Source organism: Varanus komodoensis, unplaced genomic scaffold (genome assembly GCF_004798865.1).
Source record: "Varanus komodoensis strain SLA01 unplaced genomic scaffold, ASM479886v1 scaffold50, whole genome shotgun sequence".
In the NCBI taxonomy this organism is placed as follows: Eukaryota; Metazoa; Chordata; class Lepidosauria; order Squamata; family Varanidae; genus Varanus; species Varanus komodoensis.
This window is the reverse complement of record NW_025336088.1, coordinates 69,359-96,856: the sequence shown is the minus strand read 5'-3', so window position 1 is coordinate 96,856 and position 27,498 is coordinate 69,359. Positions and strand designations below refer to the sequence as shown.

At 42.2% G+C, this 27,498-nt stretch overlaps 1 protein-coding gene across 5 annotated transcripts in view; it reads left to right on the top strand.

Moving 5' to 3' along the window:
• PLCD3 (phospholipase C delta 3) overlaps positions 1-27,498 on the top strand; it is a 47,700-nt gene that overhangs the window by 2,262 nt on the left and 17,940 nt on the right. For 3 of the 5 annotated variants that reach the window (XM_044447032.1, XM_044447031.1, XM_044447035.1), the window contains exons 2-7: positions 7,824-7,985; positions 18,170-18,398; positions 19,087-19,216; positions 21,788-22,013; positions 23,138-23,339; positions 25,255-25,399. In XM_044447032.1, coding sequence (XP_044302967.1) covers positions 7,824-7,985; positions 18,170-18,398; positions 19,087-19,216; positions 21,788-22,013; positions 23,138-23,339; positions 25,255-25,399 — 1,094 coding nt within the window. Of the gene's footprint in view, positions 1-5,219; positions 6,214-7,823; positions 7,986-18,169; positions 18,399-19,086; positions 19,217-21,787; positions 22,014-23,137; positions 23,340-25,254; positions 25,400-27,498 lie in introns of those variants that run through there. The other 2 variants (XM_044447033.1, XM_044447034.1) reach the window with 2 other exon arrangements.

Below are 27,498 nucleotides of genomic sequence, written 5' to 3'. Positions count from 1 at the left end.
GGCAGGCAGTGACCAGGAAAAGGGCTTTATTGTGGTGCTATGTTTATGGAATATCTGCTATTATTCTTTAAGTCAACTCTATTATTCTTTAAATGAAGTCACTTCAGGTCAAAGTGATCTTACTTTCCTATTTATTCAATGAATGATTCATTTCATTCTTTTTCCTGCCACGGTTATTTTAAATGTTGGATCTTCTATTGTTAAAGGGGCTTGTTAATTCTTTTATGTTGTAAAATGTTTTGCAGGGCTGAACATGGAAAGCTGAATAATGTAAAGAAATTAAAAAATAGCTAAGCTTGAAAATGGGCCTGCCAGATTGTAGGCAGATGAATGTGCTATCAGTGAAGTGACTATTTGCATTTAGGTACCCAAATCACCAGTCCCTATGGAAGTCATCTGCTTTGCCCTCTGCCTTACTAAGAATCTCCTATGCATTTCACATAAGATGAACATATGCCTGTTTTACATGCCTGTTTATTTAGTCGAATGGAGACACGTATAAGTGGTCTTGGAAATCCTAAACGCTGGCTGACCCTTTAGCAGCTCATGCACCTCCTCCTGCCCTTTAAAAACCCATCTGGATATAAACAAACATTAAGTACACAGATGGCAGCGAGGAAAGAGGGAGAAGCTAAGACAGTGGAAAGATGACCCAAGCCAGAATGAAAACTATGGCAAAGTTCTCATTCGGTGTCTGCCAGGGCATTATTTTTTTAAATACTGGTGATGACGTGGTTGTTCCTTATTAAAATATCATCTAGAATCTTTAGCTAAAGCAAGAAAAAGGAAAAGGCGGGGAAGTACTGACTTTTCATTCTCAGAGCAGCATGAAAAGCAGTATCCCTGTGGGTGAGCCTTGGTTGTGTTTATCATACAGCAGTGATATTTTCTGCTTGTTTAGTTGAGAGGCATCTGTTTTTGCAGCATGTCACTCCTCACCGTTTCTTCTCTACTCCACTGCATTCCTGTATCTCATAGCTTTGTATAACCTTTGGAAAGGTTGCACATTCCAGCCTTCACTCCCCATCTTGGCTTCCCTTTTTATTCCTTTGGAATGTATCACAACAACTTCCACACACCAGAGAGAGACTTCTTGGGTCAAGAGATACTTTTCTTTGCCCTCCACAACCAAGTAAAAATGCCTTTGCCTGAAGTTCAAAAAACAATTTACATTTCAGGCTCTACTGACTCATCTCGCTTTCCTGGTTTTGTGAGAAAACTCCCAGCCATGTACCAAAGCTGCACAAAGGGCTTGACATACTTAAATGAAGAAAATGTTAGCAAATTAGCCAGTGCCCCATCTATTCTATAATTTGGAGCACATATGTATGAATTTTTCATGATGTAGGATTTGGTGGGGTGAGGAGAGAAATAAAGACTGTTTCTGTAATCCTTTTGCTCTGATGTTTATGTACAGGCTACTCAGTGCTGGGGTGTGGTAAATCTATCTTGACTAAACTGAGAAACATTTTGTTATTAGTAACTACACTAGCTTTCCCCAAGTTAGTGCTTTCCAAATATGTTGGGTTACAATTCATCATCCCCCAGTTGTAGTCCAAAATATATGGAGGGCTCCGGGGGGGGGGGATTTTAGGTAAAGCTTTTACTGTGCAATCATGCAGCCTCATTCACAGGATTTTACTAGATGGTTCAGACAATGGCATCTTTGATTTATACCTCCCTCGTGTTTCTCTGCCGCTTCTTTCTGTCTTCTCTTGTTACATAAAAATCCATTGAGGTAAAAAGATATAATAGCTTCACAGTGTCTTTTGTGCGTTAGAGCTGGGCCCTTCCATCTGACTAGAAGCACCCCAGATCAGAGAAGCTTGAACTTATGATCATCCAGATGAAGTTTTGATCATGCCATTGCCCCTCCTCATCCATGGAAATTTGCAGCAGATCCATCTTTTTCTTGTGATCTGCCAATGTTTCACCTGCACACCCTCCTCCTCCTTTTTTCTTAATGCAAAAATGTATTTAAAGAAGAGAAAAATGTAATGACTGCACAATACCTTCATAGTCCTAGTTCTCGGGGAATTTTAGGGATGTCTGAACACATCCCTAGAGAAAGGCTCACCATTTTGATTTGTGGGGGCTTGAATAGAGGAACTTTCTCAGGCATTACATTCTTACTCCCCTTTCCTCCCTAACTTCTAACTCTCCTGGCCTTTGGTAGTGACTGTATTTGCATGACATGTAGGACATCCAACACAAGGCATGCTTCTTGGCCAGTGACTTGTAAACACAGGTGCTGGACTTGAGATACAGGTTTGGTTTTGTGGCTTCAGTGTTGGTTTTGTACTTACAATAGTATGAGGTTAGGGTTGGGATCAAAAAAATCTTTGTTCCATTTTTCATTTTTATTAGATGCATACTTGTAATGTCACATGAAAATTCCAGCTGCAAAAAATGACATAAAACATTTCCTGTTGTTAAATAGAACTTGCTAAAGATGTTTAAATCGTTATAACTTAAGAGGGAATAGTAAGCAACAGCAGGGGGTTGGACCCAATGGCTCCTTCCAATTCTACTATTCTGTGATTCTAGTATTTCTTAAACCTTGCTTGTTCTTGGACTTTTAGAACCTGATAGCTTAAAAAGGAGAGATTTCATTATAAATACCAGGTTCTCCATTAATGCTGAATTGGCCATGCACTGATAGGCACTCAGGCTTGGTGAACTTCCAAGAAGAAGCTCCCACATCCTAAAATCAACACATATTTACAATATTTTGTGCAGAAATTATAGCTAATGTTATCTACTCTCCCATTAATTAGGGCTCACAGTCTTAGTTATATATTATTAAACATTCTTTTAGAAAAACATACAGAAAGGTTTAGACCAGGGATGTCCAACCTGGGGGCCACATGTGGCCCAGAAGGGCTATGAATGTGGCCCAATATAAAATTGTAAACTTACTTAAAACATTATGAGATATTTTTTTGCAATTTTTTTGGTAACTCGATCTCACAGTTCTCCATTGTGAACTTTGTAGACGACAATGTTGTGCCGCAGTGTCACATAAAATAAACGTACCTATGCTCTCAGTATTTGTACACATGCCGCAGTGTCACATAAAATAAACGTACCTATGCTCTCAGTATTTGTACACATGCATGCCTTTAATTTTATGGCAGTCTGTGGCTTCCAGTGTGTTATCTTCCAAGCGCAGACAGTCAAATTTACACCATCAAAAGTTACATGTGCTCATGGTGACTTGGTGAGTGCAATGCAGCTATTATCAATAATCTTTCAACCTACCGTTGCAAATAATTTTATACAGTGTGACACATTGACTAAAAACAGTCGTGTGGACAGCAAAAAATATGAAGCCTGCCTTTTCGATTTGATATTTATTTATTTACCTATCTATCTATCTATCTATAAAATTTGTATGCCATTCAATTACTCTCTGGACGGCTTGCAGCATAAATAAATTGACAACCTACTCTGGCTGGAAGTTAATAAAAATACAACAGTAAAATTCAATATTAAAACATATTAACTTATTGATTAAATAGAAAGGTCTTAACCTGGCGCCGAAAAACATATAATGACGGTCTCAGGCGGACCTCTCTGGGGAGCGTGTTCCAAAGTCGGGGCACCACTGCAGAGAAGGCCCTCCTTCAGGTACTCTGTCTCCTTTCACAGAGGATACAAGAATTTCTTTGATACAAGAACTTGAAAACAGATTTCAAGATTTCTGGGAAAATAAGCACTATTTTGGTATATTTGCAACTCCATTTTCAGTTGACATAAATATGTTACCTGCCAATTTTCAAATGGAATGTATAGAGCTCCAATCTGACATTCAACTTAAAGAAAAAATTGATCATGGACTTTTATAGGACCTATCGTCCCAGAGACAAATATCCCTTGCTTCACAGTCATGCTTTATTCATGCCTTCGCTTTTTGGAAGCACCTACATTTGTGAGCAACTATTTTCAAGAATGAAACACACTGAGAGTAAAATTTGAACCAGAATATCTGATGAGCACCTTGAGAACTCACTGAGAATTGCAACTACTTCCATCGAACCAGATATTGATCCATTAGTTTCTCAAATACAATGTCAAATATCCCACTAGTTTTATGTTGCCCTCTTTTACTTTTATAATAAAAATAAAAGATCAATGAAGTTTTATTACTTAGATATGTTCATTTTCTCTATTAGTGATCACAAACTTTGGATCTGCTTGATTATTTTAAAAGACTCTCCGAATGGGGCGCCACATAATTAGGATTATGTGAGGACTTTTTTGCTTCTCTCTGGTGACAGGTATCACGAAAATTATGCATACTTTTTTTTTTTTTGCTTATCAGTGTTTGTGTATTTAATGTGTGGTCCAAGACAATTTTTTTCTTCCAGTGTGGCCCAGAGAAGCCAAAAGGTTGGATGCCTCTTGTTTAGACCTATACCAGGGGTCTCAAACTCAACTTACCTGGGGGCCGCTGGAAGTAGAGTCTGGGTGAGGCTGGGCCACATCAAGTATTCCACCACCACGGTGGTGGTGTGCCGCTCATCCCGCGGCCAGTCCGGGTGCCGCCGGCGCTTTGAAGGCCGCAGGGCCCCTTCCCCGTGCCCCGCCCATCCGGGCAATTGGCCCTCGGGCCGCGAGTTTGAGGCCCCTGACCTATACCTTTGAAATATCAATTGTTAATCATACCTTTGAGAAAATAATTTTTTACTCAACATTTGCCAATTAAACCTACAACTATTTTCTAGACAACTTTTTGTTGTGTATGCCTTTCACAATATTTCATTGATAAGTGAAAATTTTAAATATACTTTTTACTTGGTGTGGGAAGTGTAAAGTCTGTATCTTTTAAAATATGAGTGAAGGATTGTTCTTTCTTAAGAAGTGTAGAATCTGTATCTTTTAGAATGAATAAAGGCCTGTTCTCATTATCTCATCCTCCCCACAAGATTTAAGAAACATCGTGGCATCAAGTAGGAATTTTCAAGGCCACTTCGGCCTGTTGACCTCTTAGAAGGTATTGCGCATGCGCAATAGGTTCATAAATAGTAAATGACACACCTCTCATAGGTAATAGGCTCATTAGCATGAACATGGGATGTATGAGCGGGAGGGGGGAACATATTAAGGTAGTATGATATAGGCGGATGGGGAAGATTGTGACTTCTTAGTAACCAGCCAATGGCGAAGCGGGGATAGTGTTGAGCATTGGGGAAAGGAATGTATAAAATCTCTTGTAAACAGTAAAAGATTGCTCTTTGTTTCTCAGACTACTGAGGCATTGAGCCAGCCTTTGCAAACGCTTTTTGTATGGAATAAACTGCTTGTACCTACTCGGATCCTGTTTCAAGGAGTTATAAATCTCACATTGGGAAAATACTTGTCTTATTAATTTTAATTAATTTAATTAATTTAAAATAATGGCCTAAGTGGTTTTAACTCAGAATTTTCCTTTTTACATCCTCGTCATCTTGTTAAATATTTTTGTGCTGGCTGCCCAGAATTAGTTGTGAATCTGCTTATGTGTTTGCTTTAATTCAGTAACTGTTTTTTGCTTCTTTACATTTTTAAATCCCTAGAGTGCCATTCTTAGTGTAATTTGGAGACCAAGCCAGCCATGTGACATCAGAACCAAGATTGGGTGGGTTTTCTGGGGCTGGGGAGAGGGGGAGTGAGGTATCCTGTGGGCACCTCATTCTTTCCTCTTCATGAGCAGGCACAAAGGACTTAGTTGAAAGCAGACATCTAAGTCTTTTGCAGGGTAGGGAAATATGGAGTTGAGCTTCTCCTTCATGCTGCTTCTGTCCTCAGTTGGATGCTCACGGTCCTCCATGTTCAGAGGATTACAAATAGCCACACTGAATTGTTCTGTTAGTTATTCAACATTATGCACATCTTAAGTAAGATGCACTGTACTGTTTTAAGATCGTTAACACTTCAGCAATCTTCCCAGCAAGTTGAATAAAGCAACTCCAGCTATTCCCTAGAATGAAGACAGCTAGAGGTATTGAATTATATTGTGCTTCAGCTTCTGTTGTCCACCTGGAGTGGGACAACCTCTGAGCAACTGTTTTTTTCTTAAGGGAGGTGGTTGCATAATGCTGTCACGAATCTCTGCCCAGAAAATCAAGCTGCAGTGTTGAAAAAAGGCTGAAGTCATAGAGAGAAACAACAGCATAAATATAGCCATAATTTCTGAAGGAACACAACACTGAGGGAGCTACTTATGTTGAGGTATGTGTCATTATATCAAAATACTAAATATTATTATTTTCTTCAGCTAGTATTCCACCTTTCTGGTAAAGGAGAGCACAAGGCAGCTTACATTCACAAATAAATTCTTCAAGTTCCACTCCCGCAGCCAAAACAGTGTTGACCCCATAGAAGAGAAAGATATTCAGCAGGCCTGGGGGAATCCAAAGGTTTGCAGAATTCCACATTTTTTACGGAAAAAAACAGCCTCATAGGAGGGGAACTCCAAAGCAGACCAATAAAAATAATGGGATAGGATGCAGAGTGTCTTTTGGTGAGGAAATATGTGGATAATGGATGGGGAGAAGGGGAAATGGAATATCCTGGAAGTGGGCCCAGCTGGTTGGCTGGAATCCTGAACATATGCACTCCACACTATCATATGAAGTTGCTGGTCCCACTGACACTTCTAGAAATCCCTTTTCTATATTGCTGTCCCCCAGAAGGGTTTAGGTCTTGAGTTCTCTCTCTTTCTCTCTTCCCCACTCTCTTTCTCTCTGTGTATGCGTGTATTTTATGCTATCTGACACATAGTATCATAAAATGCTTTCAAACTATGGAGAACTTCTGTCACTCTTGTTACACATTAAAATAATGTTATTTTTCTTTCTTGATAAATCTCAAAATACACTGTTTTGACTATTCTTACACTGATTTTGGATACCCAAAATTTTCCAAAGGCTCAGTTTTATTTTTAGTTTCAATTGTACATTGAGTTTGCAACATTGTGCTTTTTTAACAAATTTTGTGTGCATCTCAATGTTTTCAAACATGCACAAAATGCCCTTTTTCTCAGACAAGTTGCTACTGCAAAAGCAGAATTGCTACTGTGTTTTGATCAAGAAGCACAGAAAATAATTCATCTGGGCAGATGATTGATCAGGATTGTCAGAACACCACATCCACTACATAAAAATATAGTCCAAGATTTTCTTCTCCTTTTCTGCTGCTCAGACATGGAAACTCTGTGAAGAGTGACTTGAACAGCATTGAACTGAATTGAATCTGGAAGGGCAGGACAGCAACTAAAGTCAGACCCCAATATAACCAGCATTGTTTAATCCTTGTCTTTGAAGATTAAGCATAGAAGTGCCTCTCGGTGGGGAGCATAGCTCATTTGGCAGAGCTCAACTGAGGACTGGACCTAGTTTGTATGATTGCCACAGCCCACTATGGCTTATTTAAACTATGATGAGTTGTAATATCCATGAGCTCCAGGCTGCAAAGTCAAGTCCCCACATCATGGTTTCTTGTATTGTCCGAGCCAGGCAATGGTGACTTCCTGGGGCAGTTAACAAACCACCCCACAGCTTTACAACTTGAGGACGTACCTACCTTGGACAGATCTGTACTTTTGTCCCTGTTGGTTCTGACAGACATTTGTAGGCAAATGGTTAATTATTTCGCCCTAAGCTTTCCCAAAATTTATTGCTGAATTGGATTCATACTATTCAAAACAGGGTTCCAAGATTGAGTTCTGGCTTGCAGCAAGCACTGGTGAATAGAATTGTCTTCTTTTAACTGAAAGTCTGCACTGAGTACCTTGTCAGTTTTATACCTGCCACCTGAGGGTTTCTTTTTTTAACTTGCAGGCCTGGCAAATGATGAAGACATCAAGGTGCTACTGAAGGGATCCCTTTTCTGGAAAGTCAAGGCCCACCAGCCACGGAAACAAAGGCTGTACCGGCTTCAGGAAGATGGGATGACTATTTGGTTTGAGACACGTTTTAAAAAGGCTCACTCTAAACATGTCTGTAAGTCTTGAGGTGTTTGTGGACTTTTTTGTTTAGCATGTTGAATACAGCCCAGGTGTGGAATTATTTTACAGGTTCTAGAGCTGGCAAACCTAGATGAAATGTCTAGAAAATAGTGCTGCCTGTTCTAGTAGCTGGATCTCTTCCTTGGCTAAGGGTGCTTTCAGACAGAGGGCTCTTAGTGCTACTGATCAGAAGGTGTCATGCAGCTATTCCATATTTTTCTCCTTAATTGATTTTTTGCAGTAGGAGGAAACTTGTTAGAAAAAAACAGGGAGACAGGGAAGACTGATGAGTGGGAAACAGTGTTGTGACATTCTGTGACTGATGCAGGGCAATGGCATAATGAACGTCTAATCTAGAAGCACTCTCAGACAGTCCAACACTGAAGATTCCAAAGGGCAGAACCGGAGGGTAGCTTTCTTTTGAAGAGACATGATTATGACACAAGAAACCTAGCAGGGGAAAGTACCTTTATGAAAGTGAGATAAGCATTAGGTATGTTTGTATTTCTAAAGATGTTTATTCTGAGGCTTGTTTAATGGGGATCAGAAAGTAAGAAGTATTTTCCCTCCATCTAACACTGTGGAATTCTTTCCCATTTGGTCTGATGTCTTCAGAGATTTCTAACACTGTGGAATTCTTTCCCATTTGGTCTAATGTCTTGAGAGATTTCACCATTTTGGGATAAGATACTGAGTAGCATGTGCTGCAACTGATTAACATTTCTATCCTAAAAGCCTGTTTGGAGCTGCAGAGAATATTCTGTAGTAAAATGGAAGAACTGTGGGTGCAACTCTGTTAGTCTGTCTCTGCTTTTCAATTTGCCTGAAAGCTGGCACAGCGTATTAGACATTGTCTTTCCTGGGATTAAACGATTAAATACAAAACTGGCATCAGGGCATCTTCTGCAAGGCTTTATTGTGTGCAGCCTCTGGTTGTATGTCATAGGGGCTTCAAAGCCCCATTCAGTTTAATCAGATAATAAATCTATTCTTACATAAATGAATGGTAATAAAAAGCCCAGCATTTTGTGTCACATTTGGAAAGGGTTTATTGATCCCTTTGGAAACAGGATAGAATGCAAGGGTATTAAAATACCGAGAGAGCAAATTCCATAATGTTCCAATCTACAAGATCTTTATCAGGGTACCATTTCCTCCAGGATATGGTGGGGGAGGAAAAAATAAAAAACCAAAATTAAAATAGAATTTCAAGATATATTAGACGAGAACAACCAGAAAAAAATACAATAGTGCTTACAAACTGCTTAATAATGTTGTTATTTTCATCGAAAAGGCATCAATTCACATTTAAGCTATAATCTCACTGAAATCGGTACAGAAGGGTCTGATATTGTAAGAGTCTTTCTGCAGCAGAGAGCCACAAGACTTCCATCTCCGTTTTGTTGTAACTAGACATGCTATACTTCACGTGCAGCAACCACACATGCACATAACATGACCTCCTATGGAAAGGCACTGGGGATGCCTTTTCAGGAGGGTGTTTGGGGGAAAGATCCCCTGAAATCTCTTTCTGTGACGTGATTTCTGAGTCTCATTGGCTCCTGCAAAGTACCTCCATTACCACTATGGGCATCCTTATAGGTAATGGCCATATCAGTTCTTAGCAACTATGCAATGTGACTGCTGATTTATTCAGTCTCAGGAGCCCAGTCACAAGCCACAGTCTTGGTGATTTCAGATGAGCACGTGATTGTACAACATCTTTCCTTCCTACGTCATTTCAGCGCCCTTTTAGATTAGCAGCTGATTGCCTGCTGAAAACAACAGTTGTATCCAGATCTCAGTGCAGTTTTGAATTCCTTTACATCAGTTTGCTTTAGCTGCTTCCTTCCTTTTACTAACATTGCACTGCCTTCAGGGATTTTGCTGGATAAGCTGGATTTTGTTATAGCAAACAAAATTCTTTCCACTGTTTTTTGTAGGAAGTGACTGCAAGGTACTGGTGTAGTGCTTTATTGATTCATTTTTACAAGCTTTTATACACTGTTCTCCATAGCCAATTTGGCTCTCAGAATGGTTTACAAGATTAAAAATGTATGGGAGGAGACATTCCTTCAGATAAACCCTAAACTTTTAGGGCTTTGTATATCAATGTAGGCACCTTAAAGCAGGCTTTTGGATGAACTGGAGCAACAGTTCTCATGCCATTCCTTGCAAGCTGACAGCAGGGGTGAGAATCCGCTAGGCAGCAGCGATGCTCAGACGTGCCCTCCTCTGTCCCTCGGTATGCAGCCGATGGATGAGGAGCAGCAGATCCTGGCTGGAGGTGGCATGCTGCAGTGCATCCCCTGTGCTGCTGGCCCTCCCATGGGAGCAGCAGGGCAGAAAGCAGCTGGGTAGGGCTGCATGTCCCAGCTCATCCTTCTGTGCTGCCGACCTTCTTGCTTTGGGTTGTCAGAGGGTGTCCCCAGTCCCTTGCCCATTTCACCCCTGCTCAGCTGCTTCTCACCCTGCTGCCCATGCAAACAGGGCAGTGGCCCTGTGGGGATGCACTGCAGTGCATAGCCCTCAGCCAGACACCGTTGCTGCTCCTGCCCCGCAACGTCTCACCCCACTGCTCAGATGCAGGAGGGTCCTTGCTCTAGTGCTTGTGAAGGGGCAGCAGCTCTTTTCCATGGCATTGTGCAGCTGATTCCTCTCCCTTTTGCACGAGCATGGATCAGACAACCTCTCTTGCTCAAGCAGTCCCCTTTGAAACTGGAGGGAAGGATATCTGGCCAGTTGCTTGTCCTCTCTGCTGTGCTTTAGGGCATCAGCACTGTTCCTGCGGCAGAGACTGCTTAACAGCTGCAGAAAGCAGAACTCCTCTCTCGACCATGGCTGTCAAAGTGAAGAGTGCCCTTCCTCCCTGCTGTGTCTCCTGGGATGCCACCTGGAGAACTGAGGAGGAGGAAAATGCATATGGAAGGAAAGTTCATATGGAAATTAATTTTCTGTATTTTCTGCAAAGTTTTCCAGCCCCTCCAACTGCTATAGGTAGGGAGCATGAAGGATGGTGGCCATAATGCTTTACATTCATGTGTGCATTATTCATGCACATTATTTTAGTAATCTTTTCAACAACCTGGGCAATAGGTTAGAATTATCTCCATTTTGCAGCTGTAGGGTTGCAGCTAAGAACAACAAAGAGTCAACTTGAATGAATTCAGAAAAGAGCTGTGATTTCAATTGAGGACTTCCTGATTGCTCACTGTTAACTGTTAAACTAGTTTTCCACACCCTAGTGTCTTTCAGTCTTGCATGAAGCAGGAAATATTTGTACTTGTACATCCTGGACTGTAGCCTAAACTTTAAATCACTCTTTCATTTGGGTCATTCCCACTCAAGATAAGGTGTGGTGTGGGCAAAGGTGTGGATTTATTTTCTTACACTTTTTGTTTTTGTTTTATTTTGGCAGTTAGTAAGGGCTAGGCCGTGGAAAGGAATGTGAAAACTTTCTTTGGGAGAGGAAACTCTATGCACTTTTAATGTTTTGCTCAGCCTTTAAGAGCTTGTGCATGCAATTTTGTAACTGGGCATGTGCTTTCATGTGCAGTAAAAGTTACCCCCCCCCATGGTGCTAATTTGGTGATACTGTTGAATACCAGTTGGTCATAAAGGTCACTGAGTGATGTTGGGCCAGGGTTAATTCATGATTTATTGGGATGTGCAGAATGTTTGAATGGCATGACAGCTTTTCCAATTTGAATAAACAACCCACCACTGCCCCATTTCAAGGTTTTTAATGTGATTTATGAACTGGGAAACTGTGGATTGTTCATTGATTAAACAACCAAGGCTTGGGCATGGGTTAAACAATTCAGAGTTAATCCATCGGTTTTTGTTTGCCCCATAACTCTTCTGGTTCAGATGCCACACTAATAACCTACAAATGGAGTGTTTCTGGGCTGTTTATTAAGATCAGCCATGGTGAACGTGCTGCGTGTGTCCCTAGAAAACGTGGGTTAATTAAGCCACAATGTCCTGCTGAGACATGCAAACTGCTTCATTATCTCTCAGCCTAAGATACCTCACTGGACACAGTGTATATATTGACATTTATATATTTATTACAATATATTGATTTATTTAATTACATTTACATTACATTTTTCCTCCAAGAAATTCAAGGTAGCATGCATGGTTCTCCTCCCATGTTGTACCTAAGCAGGTCTGGGGCTGGCCTGAGTTTGGAGGGGAGATCACCTGGGAATCACCTTGAGTTCCACAGTGCGAGAAAGGTGGGATAGAAATATAATGAATAAATAAAGGGGGAGTGGCAGTGTTATTCGATTGAAAGGGGCTTTTTGGAGGGCTTGGGAGAGATGTTCTCGGGAATAGCTGTGGGCGAATGCACAAGCTTAGAAGAAAAAAGAGTATTCAGAGAGTATTCAAAGAAAAGGTTTCAGGAAGTCCTGTAGACAAAAAGCCCCGAAGAGTGTGGGGGCTGTGCAGTGTATTGCACCAAGTGCCACAGGTATGAGCACAGGGCAGAATATGGGTGTATTCAGTACAATGAGCTGGTTGTGAGGGAACATGTTGCTCCTTGAGTCTAAGGTGCTTCTGGACAGTAATTTGCTCTATTGGTTCGAATGTGTTGTGCAGGTATTTCCTCTTCCCTCAGGAGGCTTTCGGTGGTAGCAAAAACGGAAGAAGTGGTGGGGAAACATAGGAGGTTATGAATGGAAGGTGTTGCCTGGATGCCCTGTGAAATTCTGTGCATGTGGCAGAGAGGTTCTAGAATAACGCCTCCTCCGGAAGCACTACAAGGCAACTGACCTGGTGAACCTGAGAGAGGGGTTAAAAAAATACATAGACATGATGTTCATGGTCGTCATAAAAGTATCCTGCACCTAGGTTAACGCTTCTGCACTGTCATGCAGAATGATGGTCTTTAAGAAAGTCTGCAGCTTCTTGAAGAAAAAGGAAACAGTTCCTTAGAAGTGAAACATTCTTTGGGTAACCTACCTAGCTTTATAAGCCCAGGTGGCTTAGCATGTTGTCTGAACTTGATGCGCTTCCCATGGGGCTGCTTATAAACCATGCAACAGGGCCTGTAGGCCACTTCTGGGCTTATGTCATCTGAACCCAGTTGAACCTGCAACACAGCAGCTTGGTCTTTTTTTTTCTTTTCTGTCTTTCTTGGCATACAGCACTCTGGCTAATCAGCTCTGGGCAAGTGCAGATGACAACCACCCTGAGGTGCCCAAGTCTCACTTGAGGAGGGCTGTCAGAAGCTCCACATATGAGTGTGGCTTGCAGCTGAAAGGGCTGTGGACTACGGCCACACAAGCCGTGCTCTGCTCTGTCTACTCCAGAGCAGGCCAAGCAGAGTGCAGCTTGGGTTCCCCATTCCTATCCTGTGCCTCTGCTGCCAGTCCTGGCAGAGCAGGGTTGCTGCTTGCATTCTGCCTCTTGTGCCAGAAGTGCCACTTGGAAGCTACGTTGCCAGGAAGGGGACCAACCATGTTCTACTCTGGCTGAAAGTGATCCTTATTTCCTGCCCCACTCAGTCCTTCCATGGTCCCCTTGGACACCTGCAGGAGGACAAGAGTGGGTGGAACAAGTGTCTCAGGAGTCCCCCACAGCCTGGTCTGGCCCTTTAAGCGTACTGATTGCCCCAGACTAAATAACTCCCTGGAACCTGTCTGAAGCGGGCCCATTATTGTCTAGGTAGGCTGTTAGACAGTGTGTGGGAAGACTCTGAAGTTTATATATCAGTTAGAAAAATCTTAACACCAAGAAGAAACCGTGAATGGACAATCAGTTAAAAGAAAGACTACCAAAGCCTGGCAGACTACTGCAATTACATCAGATAATATATTGGCTATTTCAGTAGAAATTCAGGAGAGCAAGCTAAGAAGCCCACCCTCTTTGATGGAAGAAATTAGTAGAGAGTCCCATAGTGTTAAAAAAAACTGCTCAGGCTTACATTTTTAACTGAACACAAAACCAAGAAAAGTGGAAGGACTAAAAGTTGGGGAAACGATCTTGAGGAAAGAATCACAGGAGAGAAGGGGTGAACAATATGGCAGAAAAGGCCATTACTTTTAGTCTCAGCCTCTATGTGGATCAGCATTCAAATGAGCACATAGTTGGTACATTATGCTACTAAAACTGTCTCAAATACAGACTCCTCTGAATGTGGGAAGGGATGCAGAAACAAAGATGTCTAATTCCTTATGTTTTTGCACGATGATTATGTTGTGCAACACATATCTGGCTGTTGTTATTATTTTTTATCACTGCAAACTGTTACATAAAACTAAGAAGTATAATGCATGTTGTAAAGGCATTTTTGTATGCTTAAATAAAATACTATAAAATATATTAAAGAAGAAAAAGCTTTCAGCTTGTTGCTAATTTAAACTGACTTCTTGTGGGTAACCAAGAGGAACTGGGGAACTCTCAATATGGTATAGATCATCCCTAAGGGGAAAGGGTTTAAAATGTTCAGTTCACCGAAAAGGGAATGAGTTGAAATATAAATCCTTGGGTGGGGTTCAAGCCACTAGCTCCCATCTCTCATGGGGCTGGGTGGGAATGACACAATCATACTGCTATGTTGCATTAACCTGATGCTCTAATACAAATTATTAGTCTAACACGACAGCTAAATGAACTGATTGTTTGAGAAGCAAGGAGCTATGGCTGCAGAACAGTTAAGGGGCTTGGGGCAAGAATGGTCTGCTACTGTCCAAGCTTTGAAAATCCAAACCAAATAGGCCTCGCACCTTAAGGGGAAGAGCCAGTGCAGCTATGGTCTTAAGTTTCCCACACATAAAACACAGCACTGAAACTAATAGGATCTAATGCAGCATTGCAAGGGGAATAGATATAGCGTATTTTTCCGTGCATAAGATGATACTTTTTCTTCAAAATATTTACCTAAAAATGGAGGGGCGTCTTATACATGGGGGGCTGAGAAGAGAGCTGCAGGTGCGCTGGGGAGGAGACTAGTGTGGGCACAGACGGAGGGGAGGCGGGCACAATCGCAGGCACGTTGGGGGGGAGACTGGCGCGATTGCGGGCGTGGGTGCACTGTGGGGGAGACCGGTGCCGGCGCGTGTGTGGGGAGGCAGCAAGGCAGCGGGCACGTGTGCGCAGCAGCAGCTTGCTCGCTCACTCAGAGATAAGTAAGAAAAGTGGGCATCCTATACATGGAAGCAACTTAAAGACAGAAAAATGCAGTATTTTACAAATTATAGCAGCCACCTAAATCTGAGATTTTGATCCCGTAATCTGCTTCAAATTCTTGTAAAGCTGGCTAGCAGATCTTTTCTTGGAAGTGAACATAAAAAGAAGGGGTGCAGCACAAGCTCACAAAGTTCTGCAGGCTAAATCTGCGGTGAGAGTATGCAATGATAGCGAAGTGGCATCATTGCATGCTTCAACAATGAGACAGATGAAGAAGCTATATTGGCAGGATCCAGGCTGAGCATGTAATGTCAATAGGAAAATGATTTAGTCCAAGTGTTTCCGGACTTGAGCCCTGATACTCTTCAAAGATGAAAGGCATTTAAATAGCGTACTGAAAAGATTTGATCTATGTGCATAAACTACAGTAGGGAACACCCAGTTAAACTCACCATTAAAATGGATGACACTACCACAATTAGTTTGTTGCACTGGACGGCCAGGAAATTTCTCTTGCACATCTGTCTGAACACAGAAGATGACGACAGAGGAAATGCCAGCATGGGAGAATAGCTGCTTAAGGGGAAAAGAACCAAGGACATTCCTCATCTTACTCTATCAAAGTGAAGTCAATGTTTCAGGGTTTTTTTTTAATATCAAGCACTGAACAGCTGCCAAATGTTTAACAGTTGTAATATATGTTATGCATTGACTTGAAAAAAGGGAATAGTAACTTTGCCTCCTAATAATTCTTGCTTTAGCGTTAACCCCATCTAGGGTTACAGATCTGGAAAAGGGGATTCTTTCTAGAATAATGCTGGGTTTAGCTATGTTTGTTTCTCCACTCCATTGTAGACAATTGCATGTTTTCTTGTCTGTCTGAGTACATCAAGGAAGCACTGTGTTCATTAAGTGGGGCCATATAGTAACCACCTCTCCAGGGCCAAAATAAAGGAAAAGGAAAAAAAATGACATAATTCAAAATATTTTAATGTATGGGACCTGGGGATTCCCATTAGGAGAAGGAAAATCCAAAACATTTTATAGAAAGAAAGCCTAGATATCACATTCTTATAAGAGTCATTCATAGTCAATAAGGCTCTTTCCAGGTTCTGGGGACCTGAACCTCAGGCTCCTCTAGATCAAGGGAAGTAGCCATAAATTGGGGGTAGGGGATGTAACTTCCTATTTGCATCAGATCCCCATGGTAGGTTTATTTTCATTAAAGGATCATCAGAAGGGGAAAAATTAATGGTGTGCTCTGTTTATGGTCCGAATAGGAATTGTCTTAAGTTTTTGAAAGAAGTACTTCAGAAACTGTTTGAATTTAAGGAAGGAAAAATAATCCTAGTAGGAGATTTAAACTTGAGCATTGAAAGGAAGATTAATACTAATTCTACCAAGGAGGCATTGAAACATAAACCAGAGCCCATGTGATGATCAATGTATCCCATGGAAAAAAACTTTATATTTTATTCAGCCAGGCATGAGCTGTACACCAGGACTTATTATGTATTAATTTCTTCAGAGTGGACATTAGTGCTGAAAGCTGCTAACATTGGGGCAGTCACAGTGTCCCATCATGCCCCAGTGGAGAAATTGGTGCCCTCATCTGTGAAGATGCATCCCAAGATGACATAGGAGCTGGTTCTGAGTCAGACAAAGGGGAGTAGGAAGATGCTGCCAAGGCATCAATGGCATGAGACCTGAAGAGAAGTGGGAATAGTAGTGAGAGAGTGGAGGCCATCTGGTTGCTGTCTAGTCTTTTGGGTAGAGGTCAACCTAGACCTTTGGAAACCATAGGAATTCAGACGAAGAGGAGGAAGGAGGAGAGATCCAAGAGTGAGATATCAACAGTGGAGTATGGCTATCCAAGAGATTGGCAGCCAGTGATCCCACCCTGTGGAAGACCCACATTGGATGCAAAACCTAGTAGACCACTTGACTTGAATAGGGAGTGTTGTATAAATTAGAATCAGTTCCCTGGCAACTTTCTTAATGATACTTAACTTAAGAAACTAACCAGAATTCAGTAGTCCTGGTATGGAATTTCTCTATGGAGAGTTTGCCTATAGCCTAAAGCAATGTCTGCTTGTCTGTAACTTTTGCATTAAAAAAGTAGTTGATTGGATTTACATCTTTTCAGCTGGGCTTCAGAGGAAGCCAGAACAAGCATCCAATACCCAGTATCAGTTACTCATTTTCTTTAATGCATTATCAGCATAAATTGTTCTCCTGGAAACTGCATCCCACTGTACTTTTGCATCAGGAATCTCAGCATAAATGAAAACAAGAACTAAATTACTTTTTTCTAAATATAATAATCCTTCCAATACATATACAATGGGACACCATGAAAGTCCCTATGAGGTCCACTGTATACTGGAATTTAGTCAAACAATAATAATAGAGGAACAATAATAAAATTAACTAAACTCTGAGTTTCAGAATTTAGAAAAAAGATGTAACAACTTTGGAAGTAAAGCCATTCTTTACCAATTAGAATAGAAGTGAAATAAACTATAGTGGAGCCATGGAAATATAGGGGGGTGGAAATGAATACCAGTTGCGTAATGCCCTCTGGCTGGTTGTACTAGGAGCTCCCCATCCTCAGCCTCCTTAGCTTGTTTTCCTTACAGACCTCTGTCAACTGTTTTCGTTGGCCAAGGTGCCTTCTGGAATTTCCGGGACAGTGAAGTCTTCTTCAGACTTAGCTTAGGGGCTCAGGGCAGAGTCAGTCTGGGAGTCCAACTTGCTGAGTACTGCTCCTACTGTCAGGCAGTGTCTCTCCAGGGTCTCAGCTGTATTTGGAGGTGCCAGGAACTGAACCTGAAACCTGGGTCCTTTTGCATGCTGTATGAGTGCTGTGTGACTGAACTATGGTCTTTTCCAGCTCGGTTATGGCAATCTAATAATACTTTATTGGAAAGTCATAAGAATTCAGTGGTTTGGGACCCCTAGCATAGCTTGTAATTTAATCTCGAGTTCTCCTTTCTGCGGTATCTGATCTTCATATGCATTTCCCACGTTCCTGTCTTTCAGTTTCCATCTTGCACATTGAAAGTGTACGTGAAGGTTATCAGTCTGAGGGGCATCGGAAATTTGGTGGCTCTTTCCCTGAGGAGCAGTGCTTCACCATCGTCTTCAAGGGCAAGCGAAAAAACCTGGATCTTGCTGCTCAGAATGTGGATGAAGCTCAGCAGTGGGTGAGGGGACTCACAAAATTGATGGCCAGAGCTGAAGCCATGAGCCAGCGAGAAAAACTTGAGCAATATCCTTTCTATTCAAGCCATCAGAGACTTCAAGAATGGTAGTTATACTCCTCCATAGGTGGGTTTTGCTGAATCACTGAAAGTGACTAGTCCCAAACAGCAAAGTTTAAAACTGTATTTGGAGAAGGCATCCCAAGAGTGGGATCAGAGCTAGCTTAAATCCATGACTTGTTTGTGCATTATTATTGGATAGTAAATAATCATTCATTATAATTAGAATAATAGTATCACAGAGTTGGAAAGGACTTCAAAGCTAATCTAATCTAATCTTCTGCCAATATAGCAAATCCATTGCTAAAGCATTCTGACCCTGCAGCTGCTGCTTGAAAAGTATTTAATGAAGGCTAATCCACCATTAAGGCAGTCTGGCCCACTTTTGAACAGCTGCTGCTCTCAGGGAGTTCTTTCCTTTTCTTTTAAGTTGAACCTCACGGTTTGGTTCCTGCCTACTGAATCAGTAGAAAGCAAATTTGCTACATCAGATATTTGAGGATGCTTATCATCCTCCCAGCTAAGCATGCTCCAACTCTTTCATAGGACTTGGTATCTTGGTCACTCACCATCTTGTTATGTTCTGTATTCCCTTGTAACAAGTATTATCCTGTTGGAATGGGGGCAGAGGGAGACTTTACATTCCAAGACTGGGGCCTCCCAGTTCCTTTGCACTTTCCTTACATCAGGTTCTATCTGGATCCATGACATCCTGCATCGGGCTGACAAGAACAAAGACAACAAGATGAGTTTCAAAGAGATCAAAAACATGTTGTGCATGATAAACATAGACATGAATGATGTCTATGCCTACAGGCTCTTCAAGGTACTTCCCTGCAAATCAAATTGTTGACTTTGCAAGACTGTTGAGATGCAGTTGCTCCTGGAGGCTCGTCCACTCGGCCAGAGGATGATGGCAGCACTCTCTTCTGGCTGTTTAGTGCTCTGAATAAGGCACTGACAAGCCCAAGAAAGTAGCTTGTGCTTCATCCTCATGGGAAACATCAGCTGCACACTGGAAGATACAGGGAATGGGGATCTTGAGAGAGAGGGCTCATGTGGGGTGAGGTGCTCTCTCCCAGGCCATGTCGGTCCTCAAAAGTCAGAACCATCTCCTTAAATTTAGCCTGGAATTGATCTGGAAGTAAGTGTAGGTGGTTCAGTATGAATTGGCCATGTTTGTGCCTTCTAGCCTTTCAGCCTTTATTACTGTGGTGTTTTGTGCTGGATTAAATTTCTGGATTGTCTTCAGGATAGAGTGCACTAGAACAGTCAGTGATGAGACTCTCAAAAAGGGATAAAGCTCCTGAGACTGAGCTACCTGAAAGACTGCATTCTGCCATATAAGCCCAGTCAGATTTTAAAACCTCCAGAGGAGGCACTCCCACATGTGATGGGGACACAACAGAGGGCTTCTCCATGTCCAGTCCAAGGCCCTGGTATTCCCTGCTTGAGAGAGGTTAGGTTAGCCACTTCTCGCTTGTCCTGCTGCTGCTAGGCAAAGGCATTTTTATTCAGGTATGCCTCAAACAAATAAGCTGGTCTGTTGCTGTTGGTTTGGGGCATTCTTTTTCTTTTCTTGATACATTTTTAAATGCTTTAATGGATCTGTGCTTATCTCATATTTTTCTTAATATTGTTTTGAATCTTTATTTTTTCACTGTTGCCTGTTAAATTGCAGGTGGAAATGCAGGCTACAGCCAGTGTGGTGCATTAGTTAAGAATGTAGGACTGGGACTCAGGGTATCTGGGTTCTAGGCACTGTTCAGCCACAGAGTCCACTAGGTGACTTTGGTCAGTCACAAGCACTCAGCCCAGCCTACCTCACAGGGTTGTTGTGGGGATAAGATTGAGATTGCAACCTGGAGACAGCCTGTACCAGCTTCTCCTCCTGAGTCCATTACCACTTGTCCCCCTGCCTCCACATTGCCCACAGGGGTGGCTGCAGCATAGTCTGCTCAGCCTGCCATGGAGGGGGCCCAGCAGAGCGTGCCCCTCAGCGTTTGCTGTGGTTGCGGGTGCCTGGAAGAGGCCCAGCAGTAAGCACCCTCATTGCTTTCTGTGGCAAGAGAGTTGGGAAGAGCTGTGTTTTTCTGGGTCTTCTCCAGAGGAGGAGACCAATATCAAACAACCCTTCCCTGCCAGGATCATCCCTATCAACCTGACCTGCTGTTTCGAGTCAGCAGTGGCCATGATGCCTCCTCCTCCTTTTGGCTGGGCTTGGTGGCAGGCAACACTCATTGAGCCTACTCATCAGTAGAGTGGAGTGATGGGAGCTTCTGCCATGCCCCCTTTCCCTGGTGCTGTGGTCAAATGGTGGTGGGAAGGTGGGGAAAACTAGCTTTCCTGCTGTTTCCCATGGAAAACCTGTAGAAGCACCAAGCAGTGATGGAGTTTGTCCCATAGCCATAACGGGTGTGATCATCTATCAAGAACACTGTCAGTTCTAGGGAAAACAAGCCACACTGGAGCTTCCTATACAATGTGATGTGATGTGCTGTGGTTGCAAAAGGGGCCAATGCTGTTTTAGGCTGCATTCATCAAAGTTACACTTCGAAATCACGCAAAGTTCTAGTTCTCCTTTACTCGGCACTGGCTAGGCCTCATCTGGAGCACTGTGTCCAGTTCTGGATACCACAGATGCAGATGATCTGGAAAGGGTTCAGAGCAGGGCAACAGGATGATCTGGGGACTGGAAACAAAGCCCAGTGAGGAGAGATTGAAAGAGCTGGGCATGGTCAGCCTCCAGAAGAGAAGACTGAGGCGAGATATGATAGTACTGTACAAGTATTTAAAGGGCTCTCACAAAGAGGAAGGATGGGATTGCTTCTTGATCAACCCAGAGTGTAGCACAAAGAGTAACAGGCTCAAGTTACAGGAAACCAAATTCGAGCTAGATACCAGGAAAAATTTCCTGACTATTAAAGAAATATGACAATGGAACCAATTACCTTGGGCTCTCCCACACTAGAGTCATTGAAAATGCAACTGGACAGCCATGTGAGAGAGATGGTTTACCTGAGAGTCCTGCACTGAGCAGGGGGTTGGACCTGATGCAGGGGTGTTGGCCTCTTCCAACTCTACTATTCTGTGATTCAGTGTGGTTTGGTCTATCATCCAAATTCATCCAGGGTGAAATAGAAGCACCATCAGAGAAAGCAAATCAAAGCAAAGCAAGAAAACAACCAGCATCACCTATTATATTTCTCTTTCACCTAGGGTTAACTGATCTGTTGCAAGAAGAGTAAAGAAGACTATGTTAAAAGAAAAGAAAAAGCCTGCAGTCTTGCTTTTCTCTGCCTTGACGGCTGCCTAAGCTTCTTTGCTGCTGCGTCCTGTTGCCCGTCATCCAGCCACCTGTGGCAATTTGCTCACTCCTCCCTCTTTTTTTTGCCAGGAGTGTGACCGATCAAACAATGATCGCTTGGAGGAATATGAGATTGAGGAGTTCTGCTCACGGCTAATGGCCCGGCCAGAGCTGGAGGACATCTTCTGCCTTTACTCAGGCAACGACTGTGTGCTGTCAGTTGAGGAACTGCAGGAATTCCTGCATGACCAGGGTGAGGAAGCAAGCTTGCAGGAGGCCCATGACATCATCCAGACCTATGAACTAAATGAGAAAGGTATGAATCTGCAGTCCCCACTCACCATGTCTTGGTTATGGTGAATCTGCCAGCCTAGCAAAACTGTGATGTTGGTGCATTGAAAGAACAGAAAGCTTGGGGTGGTGACATCCTTGGAATGTAAGATCTGGGCTGTAATCCAACAGGAAATTCTCACAGGTTGTGCAGAAGTAACTACCAGAGCTACTTCTTTTGTGCAGTAGTACAATTTCACACTTGATCTAGAAAGGGCAGCTTGGTAACTATATAAAGCTCTGGTGAGGTATGGGAAGTGGAGTTCTTGCAAGCAAATAAGGCTAACCACTGGGTTGCATTTATTTTCCAAAGTTCTTCAGAAGTCTTCTTTGTTTTTTAATTTTAGATTGTAGGTTCTTTCATATAGGGAATCTGTCAGAACAGTTTTTCATACAGTGCCATGTATATAGATGATGCTACATACATAAGAACGCAAGCCTATCATCTCTGGAAAGCTATCACCTGCGTGCAGCCATTAATCTATGACACAAATTGACTGGGTTTGCATATTTATGGTGTGTGCTGACCACTGTTTTGAATATTCAACCCCAGTGAGTGGTTGCGATGGTTTTCTGTGTTGTTTGAACTCTGGCTGTAGGGGTTGTTGGAGGAGGAAGCAGTCCAACAATCACTGCTATCTTGGTTTGGATTAGATGGAAAATCTTGCTGACATGCACCCTCCCATACACCCCAGTCAAGGACTGACTATTCAAAACGCAAGAGGCAGCTAACATAGTAGAGTAGGGACAGTCAGATAGAAAGTACAGTGACATGACATTACATGTTTTGTCACATATCACATTCTAGGAGAGAGGGCAAGAATAAGAGGCAGGGGGACTGCTTTTGTTGGCTGTTCCACATGCTTTCCAGAACTCACGTTTTTGTCCTGGTCTTACTGTCTTATGAAATACAAGAACCCAAGGACAGGTGTGATGTTCCAGACCAAGGTTCATCTAGCCCAGCATTCTCTTCGCAGTGGCCAACCACCTGTTCCTGGTCCCCAGCGACTGGTGATCAGAGGGACACTCAGATATGAGAGGAAAGTTACCCAGCATGCTTGATGGGTGGAAGCGAAAAACTCCTTTTCTAACAGTCTCCTCATCCCACAGCCAGGCAGCACAACCTTATGATGGCGGATGGTTTCATGATGTACCTGCTGTCCTCAGCCGGAAACATCCTCAACCCAGCCCATACCAGGATCTACCAAGACATGAGCCAGCCACTGTGCCATTACTTCATCTCTTCCTCCCACAACACCTACCTGACTGACAATCAGATCCAGGGGGAAAGTAGCACGGAGGCTTATATCCGGTAAGAAGGCTTCGTGCCAAACCAGAGGACCGTGGCTCCCACTAAACAGGCTAAGAGAGAGCAGGTATTGCTGATGGAAGTCAAGGAATTATCAGGTGCAGATTACTGTTGTGAGAACTGGTAAAGATGGGTAAAGATTCTAGCTGATCTTGGGAAGTTGCTGGATGGGTGGACTGCAAAGCAGCATGATTAATGAGCAGTGTCAAGGAAGATGTTAGAACAAAGAGTTTTTTCAGAAAGTGAAAGTCTTACTCAAATAAGGAGAACACATATTTGAACAAAGAGAGTTAGAGCTGAGAAGAAGAGATGCAAAAAGCATTTTTTCAGAGCATATTGCTAACATCAAGGCCAACAATAAAGAACTTTTTAAATATGTTGGAAGCAGAAAACTAAAGTACAGAAGCGGTTGGACAGCTGGATGATGGGAATTAAAAGAGTACCAAAGGATAACAAAGGAAAGTTGAATGAATTTGGAAACAAGGTTTTTGACAAAATCATTCACTGAAGTCTCCAGAGCAAACTTAGTTATGGGATAAGAAGAGAGCTTCACTTAGATCAGTAACTAGTTAAGGAATGGAAAGGAAAGAGTGGACATAAATGGTAAATTCCCCCAAGGCAGGAACTTGTGTATAAATTATCTGGAATTAGTAGTAAACAGTGAGGGGGGCAGGTGTGCTGATGATACCCAATTATATATGGTGGTTAACATAAAGAGAGACTGCAAAGTAATCTGTCTAACAAGCAGAATAGTGATCAAGGTGGCAAATAAAGTTCAGCATAAGCAAGTGTAAAGTGATATATGATGGGATGACAAATTCCTATGCATATACATCCAGGAATCTCCTGGATTAGTTAGTGCACTTTCATTTAACCACAACTGACCTTAGTCTGAAAGAAGTCATAAAGTGCCGAAGAGAAGTTGTACTTTCTTTAAGTGAACATTCTCAGTTTAATAGGGAAAAGAAAGAATCATATGCCAAGGTTGCTAGGATATATGGTAGGAAAGAATCTATCTGTGAGAGTGTGAAAAAGAAAAGCATATGTACAGGTATACAGTACATATAGTGCTGGCTATTATCTGCAGTTCCATGCACCCATTGCAGGGCTGGGAACGTCTCCCTGCAGATTTGGGGGTCCTGCTGTATATGCTGGTGGGATCTGAGTTAGTGGAGACTAACCAAGAAGGAGATTGGGAAGTTGTGACAGACAGACAGTGCAAAATATGGATTGCTGTGAAAAATACTCAATTTTAGGAATACTTAGGAAAATAATAGAAAAATGAAACTGTCAGTATCATTTGCCCTCATACAAATCTGCAGGTAATCTCAGCTAGAAAACTGCACAGTTCTGGTCACTCTACCTAAAAAATGGTAAAGTTGGGAAGAGTGCAGAAAAGGGCAACTAAAATTATCAAGTGTCTTGGACAATTCCCCAATAAAGAAATGTTACAACATCTGCGGTTGTGTAGCTCAGAAGAAAGGAGACCTGATAGAAATGCCCCAAATTATGCATGGTGTGGTAAAAGTGATGGGAGAGGTCTTCTCCTTCATAGTCATCCAGTGAAACTGATTAGTAGGAGATTTAGGATCGATGGCACATACTTAAGCAAGATATAGTGATAGCCACCAATTTGGATCATTTTAGAAGGGGACTGGACACTGACAGTGGCTATTTTTCGAAATGGCTATATGCTGCCAGTAGCTGGAGAACTGGGGCAGGAGGGTGCTTTTATTTGTGGGTTTCCCATGGGCAGCTGGTTGGCCAGTGTGTGAATGAAATGGTGGACTAGCTTGACCCTTGGTTTGATCCAAGACGACTCTTCTTTGGTTAGCAGAAATTATGGCATGATCTCCTGTGTGGCTGGGGGTGTAGCTGCTTTCCTTTGGCTTCAGAGCCCTACCTCTCTCTTTGACAGGGCATTGATCAAAGGGTGCCGATGTGTGGAGCTTGACTGCTGGGAGGGGTCTGATGGGGAACCGATCATCTACCATGGCCACACCTTCACCTCCAAGATTCTCTTCAGGGATGCCATTGAAAGCATCAGGGACTATGCATTCAAGGTAGGCTAAACCACACATCCCAACATCCCTTGCAGGTAAAACTTCCCTCTTTGAAACCTCAGGCATAGACATTTCTCTGAAAGTTTTTTTTCCCCTACAAGCAAATTAATTATAACTTTTTTTGTGTCCAATGCATAAAGGGTGGCATGGACAGCAAATGGGGGATGCTTGGGGCAAGGCCAGCACGTTTGGCTCAACAGAGTTTGTGCTTCATGCGTCCTTTTGAATGGCTGAGTAGGGCTTTAGTTCAATTTTCACACAATGTGAGATGCAAACATTGATTTATTTTTCTCTTGTATGAGCACCCCACAAGCCTTTTTCAGAGGGACACTCAGGAGACCCTCTAATCCTTGCCTTTGAAATGAGAGCACAACTGCTTACAATTATGCATGGTTAGATGTAGCTAAAACATAATTTTGTGTGATGAGTGTTCACCTTGGGCTCACACCGGCCCCCACCCTTCCTCTGGTACTGCTGTGAAGAAAATTTCAGAAATATCTGCCTCCTTTCCAGATTAATGGCTGTTTAGCATATGATCTGAACCCTAAACTGTGGTTTCTGAAGCTGGCATGTTTCCATTAATCACGGTTAAGATTAACTATGGTTTGGGTTTGGAAGCTTTGCTAAACTGCTGTTAATCTGAAACAGAACCAGATCCTTCTCTCCTTGTGGCTGTGCTGGTGCAGGAGAGGGGAAGGAGGTATGTAGTAATCTCATGATTTGCCTAGGCTTGCTCTGATCTGACTTGTAGAGAAACTCTTCCATCGCAAAACCATTTCTGACTACTAGAATTTTCACCATACTAACTGCCTGGATAGGGGATGTAGTGACTTCAGTTTGTCCTGGAAGAGAGACCACAAGTTAGTTAGAGACCTTGAAGTTGGCTAACAGGTTAGGGTTAGGGCAGTTGAAGTGCTGCAGCTGTTGTCACTGTATGAGCACCTCTGCCTGCCTGCAGGTTTATCTCTCATTTGATCCGCCTATGTATGTTCTATCCTTATATTCATTTATCACTTTCCTGACTTGGCAGGAAGTCCTGGGGCAGATTTACATTGTCAGTCCTCTTGTGCGAATTCCTTTGTATTTAATGCGTCCAGTAGCTTTGTAATTGCTTCAATTCTGTTGTGTTCACTGATGGAGATTACCGCATTATCAGAAGCCTTGAGCATAAGGAATTCCTTTCAAGGCCTCCTGCCACTTAGGAAATAAGTGAAAACACAGGGAACCTGGAATAATAGGGGCATCCGTGTGTGTTCTGCAGCTTGTCAGTGAGATTTAAGAAAGAGGAAGAGATGGTTTAGGATAATGGTTGCCACTGCTATTTTATTTTATTTTAATTTAATTATTTTAGTTATTTTTATTTATTTTCTTATGTTTGATTCATTCTTTTTTGCTTATTATTGGATTAATTTGATGGTATTCTGTTATTATTGATTGTCTTTATTATAATTGATTTATTATTATTGTATTATGAATTGTATTTTTATCATAGCTGATTTTATATACTGTAAGCCGTCTTGAGACGTATAGTGAAAGACAGGATAAAAATGTTTTATTAAATTAAAATTAAAATTAAATATTGTTCCTCTTTAAAATCATGATTAGTGATAGGAACCATAGTATTCATCTTTCACCATACCATTGAAAAAATAGCCACATTGAAAACACATTGAAATCATACTGAAATCACACATTTATTAAAATCCAGAGGAGTAGTAACATTAACCTGCATCATGGTTGCTGGGGAAGAACAGTGGGAGGCTGCTATTGCAGGGGAGGAACTGTGGCTTGGATGCAGAGTCAACGGTCCCAAGGTCAGTCCCTGCATCTCCACATTGGGCTGGAAGAATTCCGGCATAAAACTCTGGAAAGTTACCACCAGTCAGTTTGGACAACATTGGGCTAGACAAACCAAGCAACTCCTTCAGTATAAGGCAATGTCTTATGTCCTTTTGGACTTCCCAGTGGTATCCTGTGGGAAATAGGATGCTGGGCCAAGGAGGCTGCAGGTCTGACTGAGAGGGGCTCTTCTTACTTTCTTTTTTAATGTCTCCTACATTAAAAACAAAGACTAGGTGCACCTTAAAAGTAACAGATTT